The 23,405-nt window shown below is 52.1% G+C and overlaps 11 protein-coding genes across 11 annotated transcripts; 5 read left to right on the top strand and 6 right to left on the bottom strand.

The window, feature by feature from the left end:
• Window positions 1–691: 691 nt before the first annotated feature.
• Window positions 692–1,826, top strand: ALC1 (Allantoicase; the record flags this gene model as incomplete). The annotated part of the gene is made up of 2 exons (XM_051468037.1): window positions 692–800; window positions 853–1,826. 2 exons carry the CDS (start codon window positions 692–694, stop codon window positions 1,824–1,826), a joined length of 1,083 nt encoding a protein of 360 aa, XP_051327629.1.
• Window positions 1,827–2,217: 391 nt separating this feature from the next.
• J4E85_003770 (uncharacterized protein) lies at window positions 2,218–3,518 on the top strand (the record flags this gene model as incomplete). Its single annotated transcript, XM_051468036.1, has 4 exons — window positions 2,218–2,364; window positions 2,421–2,502; window positions 2,553–3,443; window positions 3,499–3,518. 4 exons carry the CDS (start codon window positions 2,218–2,220, stop codon window positions 3,516–3,518), a joined length of 1,140 nt encoding a protein of 379 aa, XP_051327628.1.
• Window positions 3,519–3,637: 119 nt separating this feature from the next.
• J4E85_003769 (uncharacterized protein) lies at window positions 3,638–4,838 on the bottom strand (the record flags this gene model as incomplete). Its single annotated transcript, XM_051468035.1, has 2 exons — window positions 3,638–3,782; window positions 4,045–4,838. 2 exons carry the CDS (start codon window positions 4,836–4,838, stop codon window positions 3,638–3,640), a joined length of 939 nt encoding a protein of 312 aa, XP_051327627.1.
• An 878-nt stretch (window positions 4,839–5,716) lies between these two features.
• Window positions 5,717–7,709, bottom strand: J4E85_003768 (uncharacterized protein; the record flags this gene model as incomplete). Its single annotated transcript, XM_051468034.1, has 2 exons — window positions 5,717–5,728; window positions 5,781–7,709. 2 exons carry the CDS (start codon window positions 7,707–7,709, stop codon window positions 5,717–5,719), a joined length of 1,941 nt encoding a protein of 646 aa, XP_051327626.1.
• A 2,177-nt stretch (window positions 7,710–9,886) lies between these two features.
• On the top strand, window positions 9,887–10,891 carry J4E85_003767 (uncharacterized protein; the record flags this gene model as incomplete). The annotated part of the gene is made up of 1 exon (XM_051468033.1): window positions 9,887–10,891. The coding sequence occupies one exon, from the start codon at window positions 9,887–9,889 to the stop codon at window positions 10,889–10,891; it is 1,005 nt and encodes a 334-aa protein (XP_051327625.1).
• A 1,256-nt stretch (window positions 10,892–12,147) lies between these two features.
• J4E85_003766 (uncharacterized protein) lies at window positions 12,148–13,533 on the bottom strand (the record flags this gene model as incomplete). Its single annotated transcript, XM_051468032.1, has 1 exon — window positions 12,148–13,533. The coding sequence occupies one exon, from the start codon at window positions 13,531–13,533 to the stop codon at window positions 12,148–12,150; it is 1,386 nt and encodes a 461-aa protein (XP_051327624.1).
• A 1,258-nt stretch (window positions 13,534–14,791) lies between these two features.
• Window positions 14,792–15,835, top strand: J4E85_003765 (uncharacterized protein; the record flags this gene model as incomplete). The annotated part of the gene is made up of 1 exon (XM_051468031.1): window positions 14,792–15,835. The coding sequence occupies one exon, from the start codon at window positions 14,792–14,794 to the stop codon at window positions 15,833–15,835; it is 1,044 nt and encodes a 347-aa protein (XP_051327623.1).
• Window positions 15,836–16,034: 199 nt separating this feature from the next.
• Window positions 16,035–16,658, bottom strand: J4E85_003764 (uncharacterized protein; the record flags this gene model as incomplete). The annotated part of the gene is made up of 1 exon (XM_051468030.1): window positions 16,035–16,658. The coding sequence occupies one exon, from the start codon at window positions 16,656–16,658 to the stop codon at window positions 16,035–16,037; it is 624 nt and encodes a 207-aa protein (XP_051327622.1).
• Window positions 16,659–17,376: 718 nt separating this feature from the next.
• On the bottom strand, window positions 17,377–19,779 carry MDR2 (multidrug-resistance transporter mdr2; the record flags this gene model as incomplete). Its single annotated transcript, XM_051468029.1, has 2 exons — window positions 17,377–17,844; window positions 17,890–19,779. The coding sequence occupies 2 exons, from the start codon at window positions 19,777–19,779 to the stop codon at window positions 17,377–17,379; spliced, it is 2,358 nt and encodes a 785-aa protein (XP_051327621.1).
• Window positions 19,780–20,434: 655 nt separating this feature from the next.
• Window positions 20,435–21,661, top strand: J4E85_003762 (uncharacterized protein; the record flags this gene model as incomplete). The annotated part of the gene is made up of 1 exon (XM_051468028.1): window positions 20,435–21,661. One exon carries the CDS (start codon window positions 20,435–20,437, stop codon window positions 21,659–21,661), a length of 1,227 nt encoding a protein of 408 aa, XP_051327620.1.
• Window positions 21,662–21,712: 51 nt separating this feature from the next.
• J4E85_003761 (uncharacterized protein) lies at window positions 21,713–23,290 on the bottom strand (the record flags this gene model as incomplete). Its single annotated transcript, XM_051468027.1, has 2 exons — window positions 21,713–23,044; window positions 23,102–23,290. The coding sequence occupies 2 exons, from the start codon at window positions 23,288–23,290 to the stop codon at window positions 21,713–21,715; spliced, it is 1,521 nt and encodes a 506-aa protein (XP_051327619.1).
• Window positions 23,291–23,405: the final 115 nt, after the last annotated feature.

Here is a 23,405-nt window from a genome sequence, read left to right as displayed (position 1 = left end):
GTTCTACAACATCTCGTTGCTGCTGACCGTCGCGTTCTTTGTTGCATTGCCGCATATGACTTGGATACACACGTGGCACCTGGTCCGACAAACGGTCTAAAGAGGAATACCCTATCAATCACCCTACGGCACGCAAACCAGATCTGAGGATGCAGACATACTGTTTCGGCTGCAACCGCAAGAACGATGCTGATTCCGTTGGGGGATGAAGGGTGCAACAGCACGCAAGTTGGAGATTACCATAGTATCAGGGTATGCATAGATCTGTTTACCATTACTTCAATCTTTTGTGTCAACTACGAACACATCAATTTTTCCCTATCGTGCGGCCCGCCGGGCAAACAGCGCGTTTACTGTAGCATCGGCCCATTTCACAGCGAGAGGAGTCAAACACTTTACAAGCAATACATGGAATGACTGTCGATAATGAGAGTCTTATGTAAGGTAGCTATCTAGTTATCGGTATCACTCCGTGATCGGCCCGTCAATATCCATCGAGTCGGCGGAGGCATCGGCGGATTCCGATAGCAGCAGCAGCTGTTGGCACACAGGGTCTAGCTACCCCACCACTCCACCACCCCGCCATAACTTCTTGGTAGTCAGCCAAATCCCAAAACAAACTTCCTACTTTTCTCTCTCTTCAGCAGACTGCATTTATCTTCTTATTCTTCTTGCATATCATACTCTCAAAATGGAGATTCGCACCATTTCACCAGAAGATGTCAAAAGCGTAGCCACAAACACTGCGCAATCGATACCAATTGATGAGATCGATAGTACTTTCAAGTCCCAATACACTGGTGAGAAGCCCATAACCCTTGCATTTCGACAGAAGATCTAACAAGCATTAAGATCTCATATCTGCACCACTTGGCTCCAAAGTCCTCTCTTTCAGTGATGAATACTTCGCCGCAGCCGAGAATCTCATAACGCCGACTCCAGCAGTCCGTAAACCTGGTGTCTTCGTACATACGGGAGCTTGGTATGACGGTTGGGAAACCCGACGTCACAACACCGAACCCGCCGACTGGGTGGTACTGAGACTGGGTACCGCCAGCGGAAAAGTAGCAGGTGTAGAAATCGACACGGCACACTTCAACGGAAACCATGCACCAGAAATTGCCGTCGAGGGTGCTTTTATCACGGACGAGAAAGAGGAAGAAGAGGTGAAGAAGCCAAGCTACCAGGGTTGGGAGACAATTCTGTCAAAGCAGGAATGTGGACCTAGCCAACGGCACGGATGGAAGCTGGCAAATATCACTGAAAAGGCGTACACCCACGTCCGGCTCCTCATGTACCCCGACGGCGGCATTGCGCGTTTCCGCCTCTACGGTGTCGCTGTACCCGTGTTCCCCCAATCCGCAGATGCTATCTTCGAGCTCTCAGCCACAGTCATGGGCGGCGTCGCAACATCATGCTCGGACCAACATTTCGGCACAAAAGACAATCTCCTCCTCCCCGGTCGCGGGAAAGACATGGGCGACGGCTGGGAAACGAAGCGCACGCGTGGCGAACACGTCGATTGGACGATTGTCAGGCTGGGCGCAAAGGGCGAGATCGACCACGTTGTCGTCGACACTGCGCACTTTAGGGGTAACTTCCCGCAAAAGGTGCAGGTCTTTGCTGGAAGCTTTGAGAAGGAGCCTGCTCATGATGATAAGGAGTGGGTTGAGGTTCTGGAGCCGCAAAAGACGGGTCCGGATAAGGAGCATGAGTATAAGGCTGAGCTTAAGGAGGTGGCTGGCAGGGGCTACACGCATGCGAAGTTGGTGATTATCCCAGATGGGGGTGTGAAGCGGTTCCGAGTTTTCGGAAAGAGGGTGTAAGGGTCCAGATTGTAGGACTGTGGCTAGATGAATCAAGATCAAACAAACTCGTTGAAGCTATTCGAGAGCGTTTTTTGTATAGTTGACACAGTGGACCCGGCATCGCTTTGAACTGCGGACATCTAGGTACCGCGGTCCTTCTCGGCTTGAGTACTTAACAATGTGTTTACCAATGCAACTTTCTTACGACTGTCGCATGATACTGACGCCACTGCGTGCCGTTGAAGGTTCGATGATGACCGATGACCGAGGTTACTCAAGTAGGTTTGACATGTCTTGGCGCCTTGGTAAGGCGTACACGTGGGTCAGGCGCATCTCCAACCGCAACCACATCAACTTCCAAGACCACCGACGGTTCCTTTTCTCGATATTTACGAATTGATTGCGCAGTATGGAGGAAGAGTACGCTTTCAACATCGAGAAGGTGTCGCCGATATGGATCATCACGGCACTTTGTGTAGTGCCTTTCGGCATGTATCAACTGCTCAACCTTCTTAGCCCGTTGATGCAGCGGTTGACGGCTATGAAGATCTCAGCGGTATGTTGGATGATTGTGAGATGACAGAGATCGTGTGCTGATGAAAGTACTGGTAGATATACATCTACCCCATCAAGTCGCTGCGAGCCGTCAAGGTCACCGAAGCCGTTGCCACCGCTCATGGTTTCAAGCACGACCGTACGCTTCCCACATCCTCTTTACACTGGCACAATGTTAATATCACCCAGGCTCCTTCATGCTCCTCCAAAAAACCGAAGAAGGCTACAAAAACATGGCCGTAGCCAAATACCCAGAAATGACGCAATTCCTCCAAGAAATGACCAGCGACACCATCACTGTAAAACACATCGCGTACGGCGACTCATCAAAAGCAACATCAATTCAAATCCCACTAGAACCCGACGCAGAAAAGCTATCCCCCATCAACATCGACATGCACTCCAGCCCCACGTCCGCCTTCTTGATGCCCCAAAAGTACAACGACTGGTTCACATCTTGCTTCGGCTACCCCGTAATCTTCGTCTACCTAGGCACCAACCGACGCGCCGTCCAATTCCAGGACATGCAACCCGCTGCACCCTCGCCACTAACCCGTTTTCTCTCCAAATACGTCCCATTTACTACTTCGTACGTGGAGAAGGCAATGGGCCTGCACAAGCCCTCAGTAGCCGAATCCTGGAAGATCACTTTCGCAGACTGCGCCCCGTATCTCTTCTGCTCGCAAACGAGTCTCGATGATGTTTCCTCCCGACTACCAGAAGGTATGAGCATGGATATCGAAAAGTTCCGTCCTAATATCGTGGTGGAGGGCGCGTATGAACCGTACGAAGAAGATTACTGGGGTAAAGTTACGGTAAAGGGGGGGACGGAGATCTTGCTTCCGCATAACTGTGTGAGGTGCAAGAGTATCAATATTGACTACAAGACGGGGAAACCGGGGGAGGGGCCGAGTGGAGAGGTGCTGAAAAGGCTGCAGAAGGATCGCAGGATTGATGTGGGAGCGAAGTGGAGTCCGGTGTTTGGGCGGTATGGGTTTTGGGGGAAGGGCAGGGAGGAGGTGTGGAGGGTGGGGGATCGGGTTAATGTTGCAAAGGTTAATGATGGGCCGACTGTTTGGAGTAAGTTTTTGGATGAGAGATTCGATATAAGGATGTGGAAACTGACTGTGCACAGGTTGGCCTGGTGTCGGATAGAATTGGTACAGTGTGCTCATAGCGGGTGTACTAACGAAACATTACGTCAACGATGCGTTGGCCTTACTGATGATAAACTCCTGTTACGGAAAAAAGAATTTAGGCGCATATCCTTTCTACTATGCCGTGTGGTTCCGCACGCCTGCGACTCCGCCCCACGCAATTTTCCTAGCCTCTCGCTTCTTCTTCATATCCCGTTCGGACTTATCCCACCTACGCTCTTTCTCATCCATGGTCGCCGCCGAAAGATCAAGCTCGTCACCACTATACAGCCAAGGATGGAAAAACTCATTGGTATTCCAGAGATGAAAGGCTGGAATATACTGGTAGACTACCGGACACTGTTAGAACAAAACGTCGACCACGAAATCTTGATCGGGAGGAAAACTTACACAGTATACCCACATTCTTCATAAAGTCCCGCGACGCCATTTTAGCGGCATTTCCAGGGTAGCAGTGATACAAGCTCACTTTTGCCAGGTTGGGAAATAGCGTTGTCTTTGCCCTGGCTACATGCTTCACCCACCTTTCTGCCTCCCTACCGAGACAGTCGGTCAAGATAAGCCGTTCGAGCTTCGACGGCACGACTTCTTTGTAGTAGGCATATACCACGTTATCACTCGGCAGCACAAGCGTGCGCAACGCGGGGAAGTACTTCGGTATACCGTGCACAGAGCCCCGATAGTCCGACTTGCTGGAAGGCGAGGTACGGAAGTCGTTGGGCAATTCAAGTACGGTGAGTTTGTGGCTGAAGAGAGGAAGTAGAGGCCCTAGATCAGGGGTGTGGGCTGGAAAGAGGCTGCTATGGTAGAGCAGGGGTTGGAGAAAGGGAAAGTTGTACAGTATCGAGCCCCCGAGATACAGTTCCTGTAAATTGGGTAGCATGGTCAGCACGAGGCTGAGGAGGATGCTTGGTCCGTCGTATTCGTTTCCGGCATGCAGGGATTCGGCGAAGTGTTGTTTCGTCAGGGGATCGATGGCTAATGTGCTGATGTGGCTGATGGCTTTTGATAGTAGCGAAGGCTCGAGTGCTGGAATAGGATTCGGTCCTATGCACATCCCACGGATCTCCGTTTCGATGGTCAGGCTGCGGATCTTGTGTCGCAGGTCTGGGTACTGGAAGAGTGAAGCGAGAAATTGGTCGACCTTGCTTGAGTACAGTATTGGTGCGCAGAAGAGAACCTCTCGGGCAAGTGGTGCCAGTTGCTTGCACGTCGAGAGCGCATTCAATAAGTCGGCTTGGGGATTGGGGTGCTTGACACTTTTGGGAAGGTAGTGCAGAATCTGGAGAAGGACCTCGTCTGGGAGTTGGCTTGCCATGCTAGAGTATAATGTTTCCTTAGAACGCGTATCGAATGAGGTTTCCTAGTCGTTATGGAGAGTGGAAGAACAGAGGAACGATGCTGTTTTGGTAGATGCGATATAAGTGAGTGAACTCGTTTCACCCCAATGCTAAAACGCTGTAGAGTAGCGAACGTGGAGAACCATGGTTGAGACACATTGAAACCAAGGCTTACGATCAACGTGTGATGCGCAACCCAGACTATTGCATTGTAGATAGGCTCTATCAACTCATTAGATTCACGACAAAGTGTGATTTGGCGCACAGTGCACGTGCGTAAGAGGGTATGCTACTAGAGGTGGCCAGGACTCGTGGGGCGTACGTTGTATTAAATTCTGACAAGTAGATAGTTCACGAAGTAACGTATACTTCTACCTCGAGAAATTCCTTCATATGATGCGACATAAACGGTAGCTACCCCTATTGATACTGTTAAATGCACTGGGAAGATACCAGCTTCCACTCAAGCACCAACCTTTCGACACCAGAAGACCACAACTTGTAATAACATCTTTCATTACGTTCTCTTCCCACTATCAACAACATGTGATATGATGATTTAGACTTGACAATAGTAATAACGCAAACAAATTGCCTGTTCCCAGCCTTTGACAAACGCCATGCTCTTGCGCGCATGTCCTTCTAATGTGATGACGAATATCCCAACCCAGAAAACGAAGAGGCCATGAACAGCCAACTTCGACTGAAAGTGCGGACCAATGTTTGTTCTGCCTATATGATTTATAAAGGACACCTTTTGTTCGAACGCCGTGGCAATGTGGTAGCGATAAGGATAGAGACGCGGTCGTGAAACGGAAGCCGTAACTGTATGTACAGATGTTCAGAGAGGGCATGTTCACCATGTTTCCTGCGTGTTCGTTAGTATGTGAAAGGTAGGCATGATTGGAGAGTGTACTTACGGCAATGTACTGTCCGTCCTCCTTCTTCCTGGCCCAGAACTCCTTCGCTTGCGCTTCGCTCAGGCGGCCCTTTTGCATCGCGACATCAATCAGGGACTCTTCGACACCTTCGCCCATGCCCTTACTAGAGCCACAGACAAAGATGCGTCCGTCGAGAGCATTGATGACGAACCAGACGATGTCAGCCTGTACTCGCACCTCGTCTTGGACGTATTTGACCTCGTTGGAGCCTCCCACCTTGACCTTCCGGCTCTGGACGACCTTTTTGATTTCGCGTTCATGGTCGCCTAGTTCACCCGAGTAGAGCTCATCGAGCATAGAGTCTCGGACACCCTGGATGAGCCAGATCTTGTTGGCGCAGTTGGCGTTCTTGAGGCGGTTCAGGATGAATCCACGGAAAGGAGCCATGCCAACTCCCGCTCCGATGAGCACCATGGGGCCTTCACCACCAAATTGCTTTGACAGAGGGTTCGCCATGAGCCCGCGGAACATGGGGATGCGCAGATCGAGGATGCTGCGGGGGTCGACACCTTCATTCTCGGCTGTGATGAAGGCGTGTGCCATGCGCTCCATGAAGCCACTGCCTACACCTGTACGTGTAGCACCCTCAGCATGCCAATCGGGTGTCTCATGGATTGTGACGGCCATCTCGATGAGGCGACGGGTACCGGGAAGGCCGGGGCGCGCCGACGAGATGTGCGGGTCGTTCGAGAGGGAGTAGAATCGAGGCATCAGCTGAGTGAGGACGGAGAGGAGGTGCGGTAGCGGCGGCTTCGACGAAGGGAATGCGCTGAGCATCTGTGAGACTGTGAAGTGAGAAGTAGTACGCAGGTCGCAGAAGGCTGCTTGTCCTTGAGCTGAGCAGAGGTATGTCAGGATCTTCTTCTCGTTGGGGGCTTCAGCATACTCGGCGAGCACGTGGAGGAGATTCTTGGTGGGCGGGTGCGATTGGATGTCGGCACACCAGGTAAGCAGTTCGCGTCTGGTTGTGACAAGCTCGCGGGCTTGGTCTTCGCCCCAGATGGTCGGCCATCTTCCCGTCTGGGTCTTGAGTGTGACTGGCTTGTCGCGGACAAACTTGGGGATGCAGAGGAGATCGAACAGCTCATCGACCATTTCCTGCGAGTTGGGAGGGCAGATGCCAACAGCACCGCCAACCTTGAAGTCGACGCCTCCCTCGTCGGGATAGTCGGTAACGTCGATGTCGAAGTGGATGGTTCTCTTCTCAGCGCCCGGCTTGGTCAACTCGCGTGCGTGGTAGAGCGGCGCCGAGTAAACCTCGTAGGGCGGGTGTGGCTGAACGTACTTGGGCGGCGTCTTGTGCACCTGCGAGACGTACTTGGTGTCCTTAGACGGCAGAGGCTCGAAGGACATGTTGGCGGGAGGGAGCGGAATTGTGTCGGTGAGCTCGCTGTCGAGGCCGAGCGGGCCTAGCTGCAGGTTGAGGCTCCGGAAGGCATGGTTGTCGGGGACGACGACGGGTATGAAGTTGGGCGACGACGCGTCCGGGGCCAGTGTCTTGAGCAGACAGCATCCTCCACCGCAGCACTGGCTGATGAGCTTGGTGGCCGTCTCACCCTCGCCCAGTATCCGTCTGATGTCATTTGGGTTGTCCGAAATGAGCGTGGTGGATGCGCGGCGAGGACGCGTCTGCCCAGAGAAATTGACAGCCGAGGTAGGCAGTTCCTGTAGTTTATCGACTACTTCCTCAACGCCCGGATCGGGCTCCGTCATGGGCGTCATGGGCGCCTCAGACTCATCGCTGCTGGTGGTCCATAGTGTGGACTCGCCTGAAGATTTGGGGGACGTCTGCTCCGGCTGCGACTGTGCCGGCGAGGGCCGGAGTGAGAGCTGTGGGATATCCTTTGGCTCGGCAGGAATTGGGTCGTCAGGGTGGGAGGTCGCCGTGGTAGGAATGGGGCTGGGCATGGTCGCTGTCGAGGTTGCCATGTGCCTGCGTGGAGTGAGGTGAAGGAGCGATGGGCGTGCTGCCGGGGACGCGACAAAGGGGACTGCTAGCGCGGACCATGATTAGCAAGAACTGACTTGGTATGGCCATGGGGAATTCAATGCAACAGCAAGGCGCGGTGCGGGTGTGCATGGCGCACTTGTTTGTTGAACCGCGGACGACGGAGATGTGCGACCGCAGAGCATGTGGGGGATGGTGGTGGTTATCTGATGCTTCGATGCAACCGAATTTCTTATCAGATCGTGGCATCACTCACCTCGACTGGCTGGCAAACGAACACGACCGAGTGGCAGCCGCGTGCGAATTCCCGAGATCGTTGACACGGTGGACAGTAACTGTGAAGAAATTCGTATTGGGCGGATTCTAGCCGTGGCAGAGGGCGTGGGCATGAGGTGAGGTCTGGTGGTGATGGACAAATGTTCGACAGAGGCCGCGCCCGGACGCTTTTCCTACTGCCGATCAACGACGCCTTCAAGGCTGAGATGAGCATCCCGAACGCCCACTTCTGCCGAATGACGCTTGTCAGCGCCCCATCGCCGAAACCGCTCGTATTCCCACTTGTCATGTCCTACTTTATCCGATATAGACCTAGATCAAACCATCCTGCGACTATCTTGGCTGCGCCCACGGCATCAGCCCCATCTCCTGATCATGGTGCTCACCGAACGTGTTATATTACACCACCAGCCTTCACCGCAATCACCACGAGCTGAAGCGCAGGCCTTCTCGGCACATAGTCGCGCAAATTCTGTAACATGCCATTGTCACGCCGCCCGGTCCTCGGTCTCTCGGCGGTTATCGCATCTGATAACCAAACTTCGGCTCAGAGCCCGACCCCGCGAGCTACCTATCGTGACTCCGGCCGCTGTTCCTCTCTGAAGACACTAATCCTGCCATGTTTCCCCTCATCTTGAGTGCATCCAGTACCTTCGCGAAAATGTCGCGATCGGGGTATTGCAGCGCTATTACGTCGTTGCAACGCCACACGAAAACTTACCGCACCAAGACTTGAGTTCGCCCAATGTCAGGATATGCATAATACTTACACCCGTATTCTAATCTAGACTGCCTCTAAACATGTCATACTACGCCACGGCAAGGCTGACAGACCACCGTCCACCACCGCGAACGCGCGCAGGGTCCGCGTCACTATCGTGTTCCGCCATGGTGGAAGAACGTTGAAAACGCTCTCTTAGCGGCCCCACACGCCTCGAGTCTCAATTGCAGATCTGTGATGCAACTGTCACGACCCTGAATTCGGGCATTGTTCCATTCGTCGCTCTGATGTGGAGGTTTGTGAGATCACTGAGAATCCTTCTTACCACTTGTAGTAATGCGTGACTAACTCAGCTGCATCATGACGAAAACCCATACACCACCCGGAAAGCAAAGTCGCGATGGAATATCACGGTGAGTTTATGACCGATTCACAATGGGCAGCGCATGTCCCTTCGATACCGATGAGATAGAGCTGACGATCGCGCTGCGTGTCCAGCAGCGTGTTCAAACCTCTCCCCCACTTTCCGAACTTCCGCATTTCCACTTTTCTATCTTTCGCGCTCAATCCTAAGAGGTCTTCTCGCAAAAGAACCTTCTGTACATTAGAAAATAAACATCTAGTAATGGTGGTTTGCTAGGCTGTTCATCTAAAGTGGTTTGCTCCATTTACACCCACGGTAGCGAATAATGAATGCATGATCGCATTTCCAATGCCTCACGCCAATAGGAAATCGAGCTCAGGCTTGGTACCTTCTTCTAGGGTTCATTCAGCGTTAAGCACGACTGAAAAAAAAAGATTGCTCCGTGCAGCGCACTTGACAGGGTCTTCTGTACAACTGGTTGTGGCCCCGAAGAGACCGTGGTCGGGGATTGCTGCTTGCGCTATGCGTGCGCTGATTGTGTTTAGCTACCGAACGATTGAGCCAAGTCGTTTGCGTGTTGACTCACACTCACTCGCTTGGTGATTTTGTCTAGCTAGGTAGCTACCAAGCGTTTGCTAGAGACTAGCAACATCAGAAGCACCCGTCACCGCGAGCATTTGTGCGAACAGCTGGCAAACTAAGCATACCCAAGTCGCATCCACGATACCCTGTACTACCTTTCTCAACTCAACTTCACTCCCGGGATCTATCTAACCATGTCACTTCTCACTGACGCCGATTGCGAGAGGATTTCAGCACGGCTGATAGAACGTTCGACAAGCGGCTACCACAACAACGACGGCTCTTTCCGTACGGACAATCCAGATGTCGAGGAAGATTGCCAGCTTCTCATGCGCCAGTTACTCCCCAACCTGGACAATCTACGGAGATTTCAAGACTGGAGCCAAAAGCAGTGCAATCTCAATCGACAACTCCCTGAACCTGCAAGCGCCGCCGACCTCATCAAGACCATTGAAAAGACAAACTTTCTTTCCGAGGACTCCCGTACGACTCTTTGTGACATGTTGAGTACCGACCTACGCTCATACATCGGCCTGGGAACGCATCTCAACTATCACTACTGTCTGAGGATGGATCTCTTACAGCTAGTCCCCGAAGATTACGACATCGACGGGATGGACCCGCGCGACATCCTACCTGGATCTATACTCGGTATCAACCTGACCAAGACAAGCCCTCAGAGTAACAACCGGCGCAAGAATAACGATTCAGACGAATCCGCTTCCAGCAATTCATCCACTGGCAATGATGATACCGGTTTCACGTTCATGCAGCTGGGCAGGGTTGATTACCTCTCACACGAGTCGAGAGAGACCTACAACAAATTGTCCCACAACCCTGTACAGATGCCCTGGAGCGATTCCGGTTTTGTCCTCGTCGTGGCTATCGAACGGGACGGAACGCCTGGCGCGCCATGGCTGATCTTCAATTTCAAGCCTGAATCTGAGATCGAAGGCGACAGGGTCCGTATCCCGCGAACAGGTAGATTCTGGGGAACTCTTCTAGGAGACAAAACTCAGCGTTTGGCTGTGAAGCTTGGAGATAAAATGAGCGATCTCGAGGACAAGAAGCCGTGGTGTATGACAACGCAGTTCGGGACGGAATCCGAGGCCCAGATCGTCGCCGCGGTTTTCTCCACGCTTTCCACCACAGGCAATATCTTTCGGCAGAAGGTCCCTGACGTCATCCGCAGTGGTTAGAGAAGCCGGAATCTTAAGTATCGGGCCGTTCTCCGAACGCGATGGCAACGAGTGTGCGGACAGGATCGCGTAGCCTTTTCTAGTCATCTTTACTATGTGCCCTAGAACGGATCTGTATCTTCTCTCGCGTTCAGGACAGTCACTCTTTTGTATCCATCGCCGCCGTTATTAGATTTCCTTAAAATGTAAACCGCCGTAGATGTATGTGACGGCGCCTAGCGATATCATATCAGGCCGTCTTACACACAGAATGTAGAACAAAATCTTCTTGACCCAGTGCCTCGCTTCTTAGCTCACGCGATCTCTCTTCAGCCAGCGCATCCCACAATATTAATGTCTATCGTAGTTGGAACTCCTCTTATTTGTGGAAGAGCTCTGCTGTCTAGTTAGTTTGCGTTACACAAGTCCCGAGGTCGGGATGGCTCGTTGCGCATTGCGTCATCGCAGTGCCACCTGGGCACTGGGCGAAGTGGATGGCAACCAGGATATGGCATCGCACACATGTAGCTATCATGACCAACAGGTCATTCAGTCGATTGCTTGGGTTTTTGATCGACTGCGCATTATCTGCACAGTCCTACCATAAGGGTATCTCCAAGATTGCGTAATATACATGTGAGTCACTACCAGTACTGCTGCTGCTCAACATCTGTAATCCACCTTCAAGCTACTTGATACTCCGATACTCAGTTTTGAATCGTGTTTTTAGCCAGGGACATCTTGTCGAAGCCCTAGAATCAGCCTCATACATCGACATCTCTTGAAAGAACACAAGCTGATTTTCCCGGGGTCATGTCCACCTGGGCATGTCTCAAACGATCAACAAACACAGAGCAAAGTCACGTCGTCGCATGGATGGAATCGGTCATTTGTAGATGGTAGTATAAGTATCCTACTATCCAACTACTCGCAAGCAATTCCAATGTAAAGAGTGTGAGGAGAGACAAGCCAAGGAGAGAAGAGAACCTAAGTAATCCCGCCCAAGGACCAACGACGATCGAAATAGTCGTATGACGACAACCAGTGCTAGGAAAGGCGATGCAAAGAAACACTCTCGGTACCTCAAGTGTTTACATTGCCCTAAAAAGAGAAGACTCCAGAAAAACAAACAAAAACGATAGAGATCATGTGTACGCCATGGAAACGCAGGAAGTATTCGCCACGCCCGAGTGCAGGGCGAGAGGAACCGTGAAAGGGAGCAAGAGACAAGCGCGAGGTGTCTTTGTAGGTAGCTTTGCCGAAAGAACATCGCCAAGCTACTGATGCGCCATTCCGTTACGTGCAGTGTTGTAAAGAGCACACTGCATCGACGCTGCGCTTTCCGCACAACAATGCTCGATGATGCGGTCCTTCCAGTCAAAGCTGATGAACTCCCGCTTCTGTGTCTCCTGATCGATTGGGGTGAACAAGGATCTATAGCCATAAATACATCGGCATGCAAAACAACACAATGTCGGCTTCAGACTCCTAGAGATACTGATGCCGTAGTCTTTAGTGCGTCCGACCAGGCTCATATTGGAGGGGTTGCCGTGGAAGTCCGTTATCACAACTGGACGAATCAGTGGAAAATCCTCTTTTTGGTGCACCCGTCGGTGGTCTGCCTCGAATCTTGTGACCACTGCGGTCTCAATAGGTTCGAGTCGCCGACGGGCGCTTCCCACGGCGTTCATATGCGCGGTTCCCAGATGTTCCTCCCTTAACATTGTGTAAATCTCGTTGGCATGGGCGAACAAACGACATTTGGGCCGCGTTGAGCCGACTATCCAATCTCGCATCGTATCAGCGTTGGCAAGATTCTCAGGGACGTACCAGTTGTGGGCGCAGATGAAGTGCATCGTGGGTGTGCCGGCATAATGATAATTGATGAATTTTCCATCGTACGTTATACTGATGGTGCCGTCTGCTTGCTCGGTGGTGGTGCGCTCCAGTCCGTCAAATAGTGCTCCGTTCTGCTTTGTGTGGAACACGAGGCGGAGATCTTGTGAAACACGATCTGAGGTTTTCCAGGCTTCGATGTTTTGCTTTGCGACTTGGTTTGGTATCCTCTTCACGACTTTGTTGTTTGCGTTTAGCACGTTCTTTCCCATGCTCCTCCGAAGGGCTATCTCGATGAGTATTCCTCGGCTCGGGGCTGTAGGTATAGTGTTGAATGCGTTCAGAGATTCCTCCAGCTGGCGCGTGAGTGGATCCCAGCCCGATCCAGGAATTGTCAACGTCCAGAACAAAGTACGGCATGCCAGCTTCGCTCGTTCAATGCATTTCCTTACTAAGACGATGATCTCCCTAACAGTAGCGTTGGCTTTGGCCTTCTTCCCGTCCTTGGCAGGTGGGCGATTGATGAGGCCTGCGAAAACCTGGGAACTTGCTCCGCCGGCATGCCGAAACTGCTGGTTGAGCACTGCTTGGTGGTTTGCCTCAAGCCCTGACTCTATCACAGCGAACGGTCTTTCGCATACGTGGATGATTTGCCCCCATGCTGAGCTCAGGAACTCATCAACGAGAGTACGGACGCTGGGTGAGTAATGGTGATAGTGCTCACCAATCGTGAACTCTATTTGGCCGGCCACCGCCGCAATTTCTCTGAGCATTGAGCAATATCTCTCCCGGACTGTGTCGGTTTTGCCCGAGCCGTCGAAGGCCATGGTAGGGAGATCATTTAGCGGAAAGGTCTTGGAGGGTGCAGACATCGTGATCGGTAGAGGTATCAGGGAGAAATCTGGATTGTCTTGGGTTAACTTTGGAGTCGATGGTGCGTGAGTGAGGATTCCACGTCAAAAAGGGTGGTTAATAACCTGACCGACGTGATTGCTACATTGCGCCATACAAGCTCACGAGGACCGCGCAACTGCTCTCACAAGCACCCCAAAGCGCAACGTGACTGTCATGTATTTGCGACACTGACTGTGTGTACAGACAGAATGACTTGTTGTCGTATGAATCACAGATTACGCGCAAATATGGTAGCAAACTATGAACACGGGTATCCTACGATGCCTCGTCATAACGAACAGTGACAGCTTCGGTAGCAGTCGCTCTTCGACCCCCGTTTGGGCAGTGAGGCATAGCGTTAATTGAGGAACCACTCGTGTGAAGACCATTTGGGCTTCAAGAGGATTACAATGTCGTCTAAGTTGGCTTTAAGGTTGCTGTCCAAAAGGTATACAGCACGGCCTACATCATCGTGTGGACACGAAACACTACTTCGACCTCTAAGATACGAGCTGAACTATATGCTTGGACAGCATTGTCTAGACGAACGAATTGAATCGCTGCGGAGAACGATCATCGTACCTGGATGAAGTATTAAACAAAACCACGATAGTGAGGCATTCAACCGAGACCGCCGTGAACCAATATGAGGAAGTTTGTAGCACGACCCTGATTAACAGTCAACAATTAATTCAAGTATGCGTTATCGCGATCTACCAAGTCTGCTAAACTTCCCATCTACCCAGGTAATACTTCCCACTCTCCTTAAGCTGTTGTTGTCCACCGTGGTCAACTAATTATTGCATTCAAGTTCGATGCAGTAGCATTCGTATCAAGTTTAGATGTTATGGAAAGTCGTGGGCCTAATCTTCAGGATGAGGCTACTACATAAATATCACTACGCGAAACATACACTGGCTGAACAAGCCAAGTCCATCTTCACGAGCATAGAATCGCGGTAAGAACACATCGAGTATCACTATTTGAGAGGGAAGAGACCTGTGTCTTTTTCAATCTGCAAAGGGTTCAAAGTTTGGATCATAGACGATGTGACTCACTGATGGTACCATGGTTCAACCGAAGAGCTTTTACACGTAACAAAGTTCACTTTTCACACAGCAAAATTGAACTTGACCTCTCTCTCATTCTTTCTTTCTCACTCAAATTCAAACAAACAAACGCAAAGATACCATGTCAACTCTAACCGACGCCGATTGCGAGAGGATATTTGCAGAACTCATGGCTAGCGGCATGTCGCAAGCTAGCTATCCTAGCTCCAACAACGACGGCTCTGATCGCCAACCCCGAGACATAAAACAACTGCTTCCCGACTTAGCAGACATGAGCAGATACCACGAATGGAGGCTCAAGCAAGTGAGGCAAGAGGCGGAAGAAACAGAACCCATTCGCCAAACCCAACCACGTCCAACCGCCGCCGAACTCATCAAAGCGATCCAAGAGACCGATTTTCTTAATGAAGTATCGCGCGAAAAGGTCTATCGCGCACTACACGGGATCGAAAATGGCGCACTCCGACTGGGAATGCATTGCGACTACCACTTCTGCCTGGTACCCGATTGCTTTGACCAGCTGAAGTACGAGGATGATGACGTGGACTGGGGCGATGAGCGCGAGTGGCCGGAACTCAGAAACATAATTGGCATCAACATATGGAAGGCAGCATCCGATGCCGAGACCGCAGGAGCCCAGCCCAAGGATATTGAGCCAGATCAATCTAGTGTCAAGAACGAGTCCAGAGGCAACGACGCCACAGGCTTTGTGTTTATGCAAATGGGCCGGGTGTTCCGTCTCAAGGATTGTGACGTGGAAAGTGACAAGAGAAGGGCCAAAAACAACGAAAAGCAGCTATCCTGGACTGATGACTCTGATTTCGTCCTCGTCGTCGCTATCGAGGAGAATGGAAGAGCAGGAGCGCCGTGGTTGGTGTGTAACTTCAATCCAGAAAATGAGCTTGGATGCGGTCGCATCAAGCTCCCACAATCAAGCCGGGACTGTGGCGATACTTTGGGTGACGGTGTTCAGTATAAGGCTCTCAAGATTGCGGACGATATTGGGGAGCTCAAACAAGGGAAGGCATGGGAGACTACGATGAAGTTTGGCAGCGAGTCTGACATACAAATCGTACCCGCGGTCTTTGATGGAGAGGGGAAAGAGAAGAGGCTCTTGCGACACAAGGTTCGCAAGGAACAGCTTACGGAATGGGTTGAGGTCTAACCTCCTACGCGATTTCTAGTTATGGACGTACCCCTGGGGTTCTTGGAGATGCGATACTTCTCTGTTTCGTAGAGTATCTCCTCGCGGATGAGTCGTATGAGGACGTACCCCAGCTCACGATCTCTTACACCAACAAACAACGCACAACCTTTCAGCCTCATAGAACACGCTTATCATTAAGACTACACAGCCTTCCCATCTAATATTTCCCACTCTCCTTCACCAACCCCTCCTTCTCATTCTCCCCCTTCCCCCTCAACGCCCACTCAGGCGCCTCATCAACCTCATCCTCCTCCGCCTTATCCCCCTCCTCCTTAGTCTTATGCACACTACTCGGCAAATGCTCCGCAGGCGCATAAACCGTAATCAACTCAAGCGGCTGATCCCCCTTGGTAACAAACTGATGCTGCGTCCCAGCCGGCACAACAACAACATCACCAGCCTTAACCTCCTGGTCCTTGCCATTCACCGTCGCCAGCCCTTTACCGGATGTGAAAAGCAAGATCTGGTCGACGAGATGGACTTCGTCGCCGATCTCGCCGTTGACGGGGACTTCCATGGCGACGATTTGCGAGTAGAGGCCTGTGTGCAGGACGGTGCGGAAGTCGCCGAAGCTGCGTTTTTCGGACATGAGGCCGGGGAAATGCACCATTTCGTGTTTGGGCGGCGCGTTCTCGCGGTTGCCGACTTTCTTGAAAGCTTCCATTTTGGCGGCGTAGAGGCGGGGGGTGGTTGTGCTGAAGGATTTGGCGATGGGGACTGGGCTTCGCTTTGTGAGTGTGGATGTGGAGAGGCGGAGAAGACGGGATGTGGTGTTGAGCATTAGGGAGGAATTGGTTTGGGATGGGTGGGTTTTTGGGTCGAGTGAGATGGGGATTATATGGCACGTTGCTTTTGCATCACAGCATACATCGCGTCAGCGCGCGTTAGGTGTGGAGGGTCTAGACTGCGCGGTTTGCATGACGTCACCATCGCGTTACCTCACGATGTACGGGGAGATTGCCTGTTCGGTACGCTAGTGTGTCCAGTAGAGCTTTGATTGGTAGCCGCTCATGTATCAGGTTGTGGTGCGTGCTATGAGTGGTGTCGTACCTGATTATGTGATGACATGCAGGGTGCGATCAGGGTGCTAAAGGAGCTAGTGAAGCGTCCCGACATGTTTTGCAGAGTGTAGAGTGATATTGAGAGGAGAATGATGGTTTGATTATAGCTGCAAGCCTCACATGCTTGGGTCGTCAGAACGTGAACTATATCCTAGGCTATGGCAATATAGGAGCGTGATCGTATAAGTTCTTATGTGATCAAATAGTACCACTTAAATAGCGCCATGCGAGAGGGCGATCACTCTCTAGTCTCCCTGCGGAGCGCATTCTGCTTTGGAATACGTGTCTGGGCCCAAGCGTGCAGCAACCTGGGTGCTGTATGGAGGTTCATTGTTGGTGGCGGGCTTGCCCACCGTTGCTTCCATGAAGGAAGCAGGAGAGTCGCGCAAAATCGCCACGACTGCCATTGAATATGATACAAATAAAGATGCAGCTTCACTAGACACGGTTGCGGCCAGCAGCTTCTTCCTTCTCCTCATCAAGCTCTCGCTCGACCTCCTCTTCTTCTGTAGGCTTTGGGGCCTTGACGTCCTTAGCAGGCACATCACCACCGCTCATCTGCCATTCCATGAGTTTGTTGAATGCGCCCTCTGGGTTGGAGCTGAGCTGTTCGTAGGTGCCTTCCTCGGCTACCCTACCTTCAGAGTCGATGCAGATAATACGGTCGGACCGTTTGATCGTTGATAGGCGATGGGCGATGCTGATAGTTGTGTTGTTTTCTTGGAGAAGCTTGTTAAGCGCTTGGTTCACAAGAGTTTCGGACTCGGCGTCCAGAGCACTCGTGGCTTCGTCGAGGATAAGGATGTCGGGCTTCTTGATGAGTGCTCGTGCGATGGCAATACGTTGCTTCTGGCCTCCGGAGAGTTGAGTTCCTCTTGCGCCAGCGTGTGTTTCAAGGCCATCAGGCTGTACTTGTTAGCGGGGCTCCCATAAGATAGGGGTTGTACATACGAAATCGCTGATGAACTGGCAGTTGGCCTTTCGGGCAGCAGCCACGATCTCAGCGCGTGTAGCATTGGGTACGCCATATGCAATGTTCTCCGCGATTGTGCCAGAGAAGAGTACGGGCTCTTGACCGACGTAACCGATCTTCCTCCTCAATTGCTTTGCGTTCAAGGTGGTAATGTCTCGGCCGTCGATGGTTACGGTTCCAGAGTTGGGGACGTAGAAACGCAGAAGGAGACTAGCGACTGTAGACTTGCCAGCTCCACTGGGTGCAACGATGGCCACATTGGTACCCTGCTCAATCCTGAAGCTGAGGTCCTTGAAGATGGTCACCGCTGGTCTGGTCGGGTAGCTGAAGTTGACGTTCTTGAATTCGATGGGGCCTCGAGCCGACTTCACTGGAAGACCCTTGGTGGGCGATATTGTTGGGTTGCGATCCTGGAGTTCAAAGAGACGACTGGCAGCTCCAACACCCTTCATCATCTCCCCGTAGAAGCCGGAAAGACCAACCATACTAGAACCAGCATAGACGGTGTACATCAAGAACGAGGAGAGCTCACCGATAGAGATGACGCCGTTCTTGACCATGTTACTACCAACGTACAGGATGGAGATGATGGTCAGGTTGCCCATTAGTCCAGTACTTCCGTAAAAGCTCGCGGCAACCACGGCTTCCTTCTTTCCTAAAGCAAATATCCTCTTGATCTGCCGGTTGTATCGTGATGCTTCTTGAACCTCTCCAGCGAAAGCTTGACTTGTTCTGACGTTCCCTAACCGCTCTTCGGCGATCTTAGTCAATGTTCCCAAGTTCTTCTGGATTTTACGACTGAGGTTTCGTAGCGATCGACCGGAGAAAAAGGCGACGAGGGCGACAGGCGGGGCGATCAGGGCGAGAATACCGGTAAGCTTCAGACTGACGAAACCCATCATGGCGAAACCAGCTGCACCGCTAACGAGCGCACGTAGACCGTCCGACAAGTTCTGTGTAATGCTCTTTCCAACGATAATGGTATCCGAACCAAGGCGGGAGATGAGATCTCCAACCCTGTTGGCGTCGAAGAATTCGGCGTTTTGTACGAAGGTCTTGCGGTAGAGCTGCGATCGAAGACGCGCGACGATGCGCTCTCCAACGATTCGTAGAATGATGATACGTCCGAAGTTGAACGCAGCGCCGGTCGTCAAGACACCTGCCAGGCCAAAGTAGAAGATAGACGGAGAAACACCAAAGAGTAGCCCATTGGTGTTCTCAGTCGAAGTAGCGGCGTCCAAGATCTTGCCGATTGAGAAGGGTACCGAGAGAGAAATGCCAGAACCAAGGAGCAGGAACAGGAAGGCCCAGGAGAGTACGCCGAGCTCAGGTCGGGCAATTTTGATCAGTCTCCAGATCTCCTTCATGCCGCCTGGTGCGCCCGAAGAGCCAGACCCGTCTTTGCTGAGTTTGGCGCTCAAGTTGACCTGTTTCGCCTGCGCCGCCTTTTCGGACTTTGCAAAGCCTTGTTCCTCGTTCTCGGGCTCGCCATCGTGCTCTTCCAAGTCTACGATGCCCTTTTGTTTGATTTCCTCTTTATATGATATGCGCTGCTTCGCAGGCTTGGCATTGCTCGAGGCTTCGGCTAGTAGTCGCGATGTCGTGAACATGCGAGCTGGTGTGTGTAGGCCATTGTTGCGTGTGGTGCCCGCGGCTGCGAATCGGAGGATTGATGACCGCGCGAAGAGGGACGGCGCGCAGCTGTTGGGTGACGCCTTGGGTATTGAAGCTTTCGGTATCGGTGTCGTAGCGAAGGACCTCGCAATGGCGGGTGTTGTCGTCGAGATGCGCGACTGTATATTTGAAAAGAGGGCTCCGTTGCCTGGGCCGTGCCAGGCCTTTGCGGAGAAAGCCAGCGGGGCGCGCATGGCTGGCGGGGGGTAGACGAGGCAGCTACCGGACGTGAAGATGGAATTGGGGCGTTATTGAGGCATTCGACATGGCCGTGGACGTGCGGACGTGGGAGTGGACGACTTCGGACATGTCAATCAAAAGTTCGGCGCCTCGCTGATGACGACAGGACCGCCGCGTCGATCGCTTGCGTGCCGCGGCTCGATCTCCGAGAGTCCCTGAAGCAGGGCACCACCAACTTCACGCCCGCGTTCAAGGGTCTTTGCTATGATCACGTTCTAGATGCCCGGTGTTTTTATGGATGTCTATTGTCTGAATGTTTGTCACTGCACAACGTCATCGCCGCGGGACGCTGCAGCTTTGCGCGCTCTAGGTCGTCTCCTTGTTCACCCCACGCCAAATCGACGAGGTTTCCACAAAGAAGTTCAAACTCTCGAACGAAGAAGGCGCAAATATGACTCAATAGACACCTGCTACATACGGGTGGCATTAGGGCTCATTCACGGCGTGAACCTGTGGACGGAAGGCGCGACCGCCTGAGTCATCTTCACTCATACACCAGGCATCAACCCATGTCTCAGCCACAACAGCGATGCATCTCAGAATATGTTCTACTATTGCACATAACTCATCGATGAGCTGCACACTCGTACGGCAGCATTGTTCGTAGCCATGGCGTCCACACCTCAAACACCGACACCAATCCATCTAGACGGCACGACCCTCGAAGGTGGAGGCCAGCTCCTACGGGTAGCCCTTGGTCTCTCGAGCCTAGCCAGAAAGCCAATCCACGTCAGCAAAATCCGGGGCAAGCGGTCTGGCGGCGGAGGACTCAAAGCTCAACATTTGACCTGTGTGCAGTGGCTAGGCCAAGCAAGCAATGCGAAAATCAACGGTGCAGAACTCAAGAGCAAGGAAATCACCTTCATCCCATCCAAGATCGTCGAACAATTCAACAGTGTACTCGATGCTGGCGAAGTGCGGATCAAGCAGAGCACCCCCGGAAGTGTCAATCTAGTTCTCCAAGCCATCCTACCGTACATCATCTTCTCTGGAGTTCAAACGCCTATACGTATATGTATCGATGGAGGCACCAACGTTTCCAATTCTCCATCTATCGACTACGTCGCGCAGGTACTCATACCAACGTTGGAGCTTGTCGGCATACCACACATCGGCATTCAGGTCCATTCGCGGGGCTGGTCGCAGGGAAGTGCCACTGTTGGCAGCGTCACGTACACAATTTCGCCTATGAAAGAGAGACTATCAGCGTTTCAATTACTCGACAGAGGAGAAATAGTTAGTGTAGCGGCGACTATCATCGCACCCAAAGATACTGAGCGGCAATTCCGCGAGGAACTCGATGGCATGTTTGAGAGACGCCAATCTCGGTTCTTCGGCGATACGGGGGATCACGATAATAGGGTCGAGACTACTTTTGAAGATTCACACCACGATAAGCGTTACTATCTCCTACTAGTAGCTACCACGCCCACCGGCATGAAGCTTGGCCGCGACTGGCTATACGATCGTGGGTTCCGTGCTGGGAAGCTCGAACAGATCATCCCTACCATCGTGAAAAAGGTATCCTATGATGTGTTAACAGAGATCGAGCATGGTGGCTGCGTGGACGAGTACCTGCGGGACCAGTTGGTGGTGTTCCAGGCACTCGCTGAGGGAAGAAGTAAGGTGTATGGGGGAAAGAGGAATGATGCGCTGATGGAACCGAGTCTGCATGCCAAGACTGCACAGTGGGTAGCAAAGAAGATAATTGGTGTGGAGTTTGATGATGAAGGTGGATGCAAAGGCATTGGATACTTGTCAGGTAATGTGGATAAGAATGATGTGACCGGGGATGACATTGCGAAAGATCTAGAGAACATGAACATCTCTTCATGAGACAAGTACGTAGTAACGATAGATATCTTTCCATTGAATCGTCCACGAAATCTACAGCGCATACCTAAAATGCTTCGCCTGCTTATCCGTCAAGTCACTGAACCCGTCTCGGATAGCCTGATCATCTTCACCCTGACCATACATCCTATCCCTCCTCTTGTTCTCCCAGCCCATCCACAGAGCCAGTACACCTCCAATCACCACCATCGCGCAATAACAAACGATGAGCCCGGTCAAGGCCGAGAAATAACGTGGCGCCTCCCTCGCGAAGAAGATGTTCGCTCCTGCGATATTGCCCGCCGCGTAGAAAACGAACCACATGCCGTTTGCGGTACTACGCTTCGTGTGACCCGCGATATTCGTCGTAAGCAGATTCCAGGACAAGATAACCGGCGCACCAATGATGTACTGCAGCCAAGTGCATCCGACAAGGCTCCAGCGTTCCGATAGCGGCGTGAGTCGAATCCCCAACAAGCCAGCCAGCGGTGGCAGACAGACCAGAGCCAGGATAAGACACCTTGTATCCCTAAAGTAACCCGCCGCAAGTCCACACAGCGGCACAACAACAAACTCAATAGCCCCCGTCGGAAGCTGCAGCAACGTAGCATAGATGCCACTAAACCCGAACCCCCTTATCAAACTCGACGAAAAGTTCGACACACCGCCGTTAATAACACCACAACACAGCCCAATCAAACTAATACAAAGAACCTTGAAATCTAGCACGGCCTCCAGCGCCTGATGTTTCTGAAACTGCTTCGTCTTCACACCAATCATATTGCTCGCAATACGATCAATCGCCACAATCCGCTGTTTATGGTCCAGGAACTTGGCGGTGGAAGGACTATCAGGCATAACCCAGAGGAACACCCACGCCCAGACGAAGTTCAACAGGCCGATGACGAGGAAGATGAGTTGCCACGTTTTGATATGCGCGGAATGCGCGTGGCCGAGGCCGTAGCCGAGGAGCGCACCGACCATCGTTGCCATGCCGTTGAAAGCAAGGAACACGCACATACGAACGGGCTGTTCGTCGCGGCGGTAGAACATGCTGACTATGTTCATAATCGCGGGACTGATGCTGGCTTCGAACATGCCGAGGAAGAAGCGGAGGGCTAGCATGCCGGAGTAGTTTTTCGCTGCGACGTGGCAGCAGAGCAGGATGGACCAGAGGAGGATCATTAGGCCGGTGTATTTCGAGACGGGGAGCCGCTGGATGAGGTAGTTTGCGGGGAGCGCCCAGAAGAGGTAGCCGAAGTTGAAGATGGCGGCGACCCAGCCGTAGCGGTCGCCTTGAAGACCGAGGTCGGGGGTTAGGGTGTAGGCGTTTGCGTAGTTTAGGGAGAGTTTGTCGAGGAATTGGATCATGTATGTTATGCAGATCTGTTTCCATTAGCTATGCTGTCTCGTAGTTGATGACATGAGTTGAGGAGAACGTACCATCGGCATGATGACCCAATCGATCTTTCTCAAGACGACTTTGCGTTCTGCTTCTAGCTCTTCTCTTGAGTATTGCTGGACTTCGAGATACAGATCTGCGCCGATATCACGCATCTGCTTCTCAGCAGCAAGTTGCCCTTCATCAACGCTGGGCTCGCGCGCTGGCGAGATCTCCTCTTTCTCTCCCATGTTGAATCTGTACAGCTGCTGAACCGGCTGTTGGTGCTTGGAGTCCGGATCCAACTATTGACCTGAGAGGTGTAGAGGCGAGATAACCGAAGACCCTGGCAACGACTTCTAACAG

This window comes from Alternaria conjuncta (genome assembly GCF_024043145.1).
Source record: "Alternaria conjuncta strain BMP 0040 chromosome Unknown scaffold_5, whole genome shotgun sequence".
Lineage (NCBI taxonomy): Eukaryota > Fungi > Ascomycota > Dothideomycetes > Pleosporales > Pleosporaceae > Alternaria > Alternaria conjuncta.
This window is presented reverse-complemented; position numbering and strand designations above follow the sequence as displayed.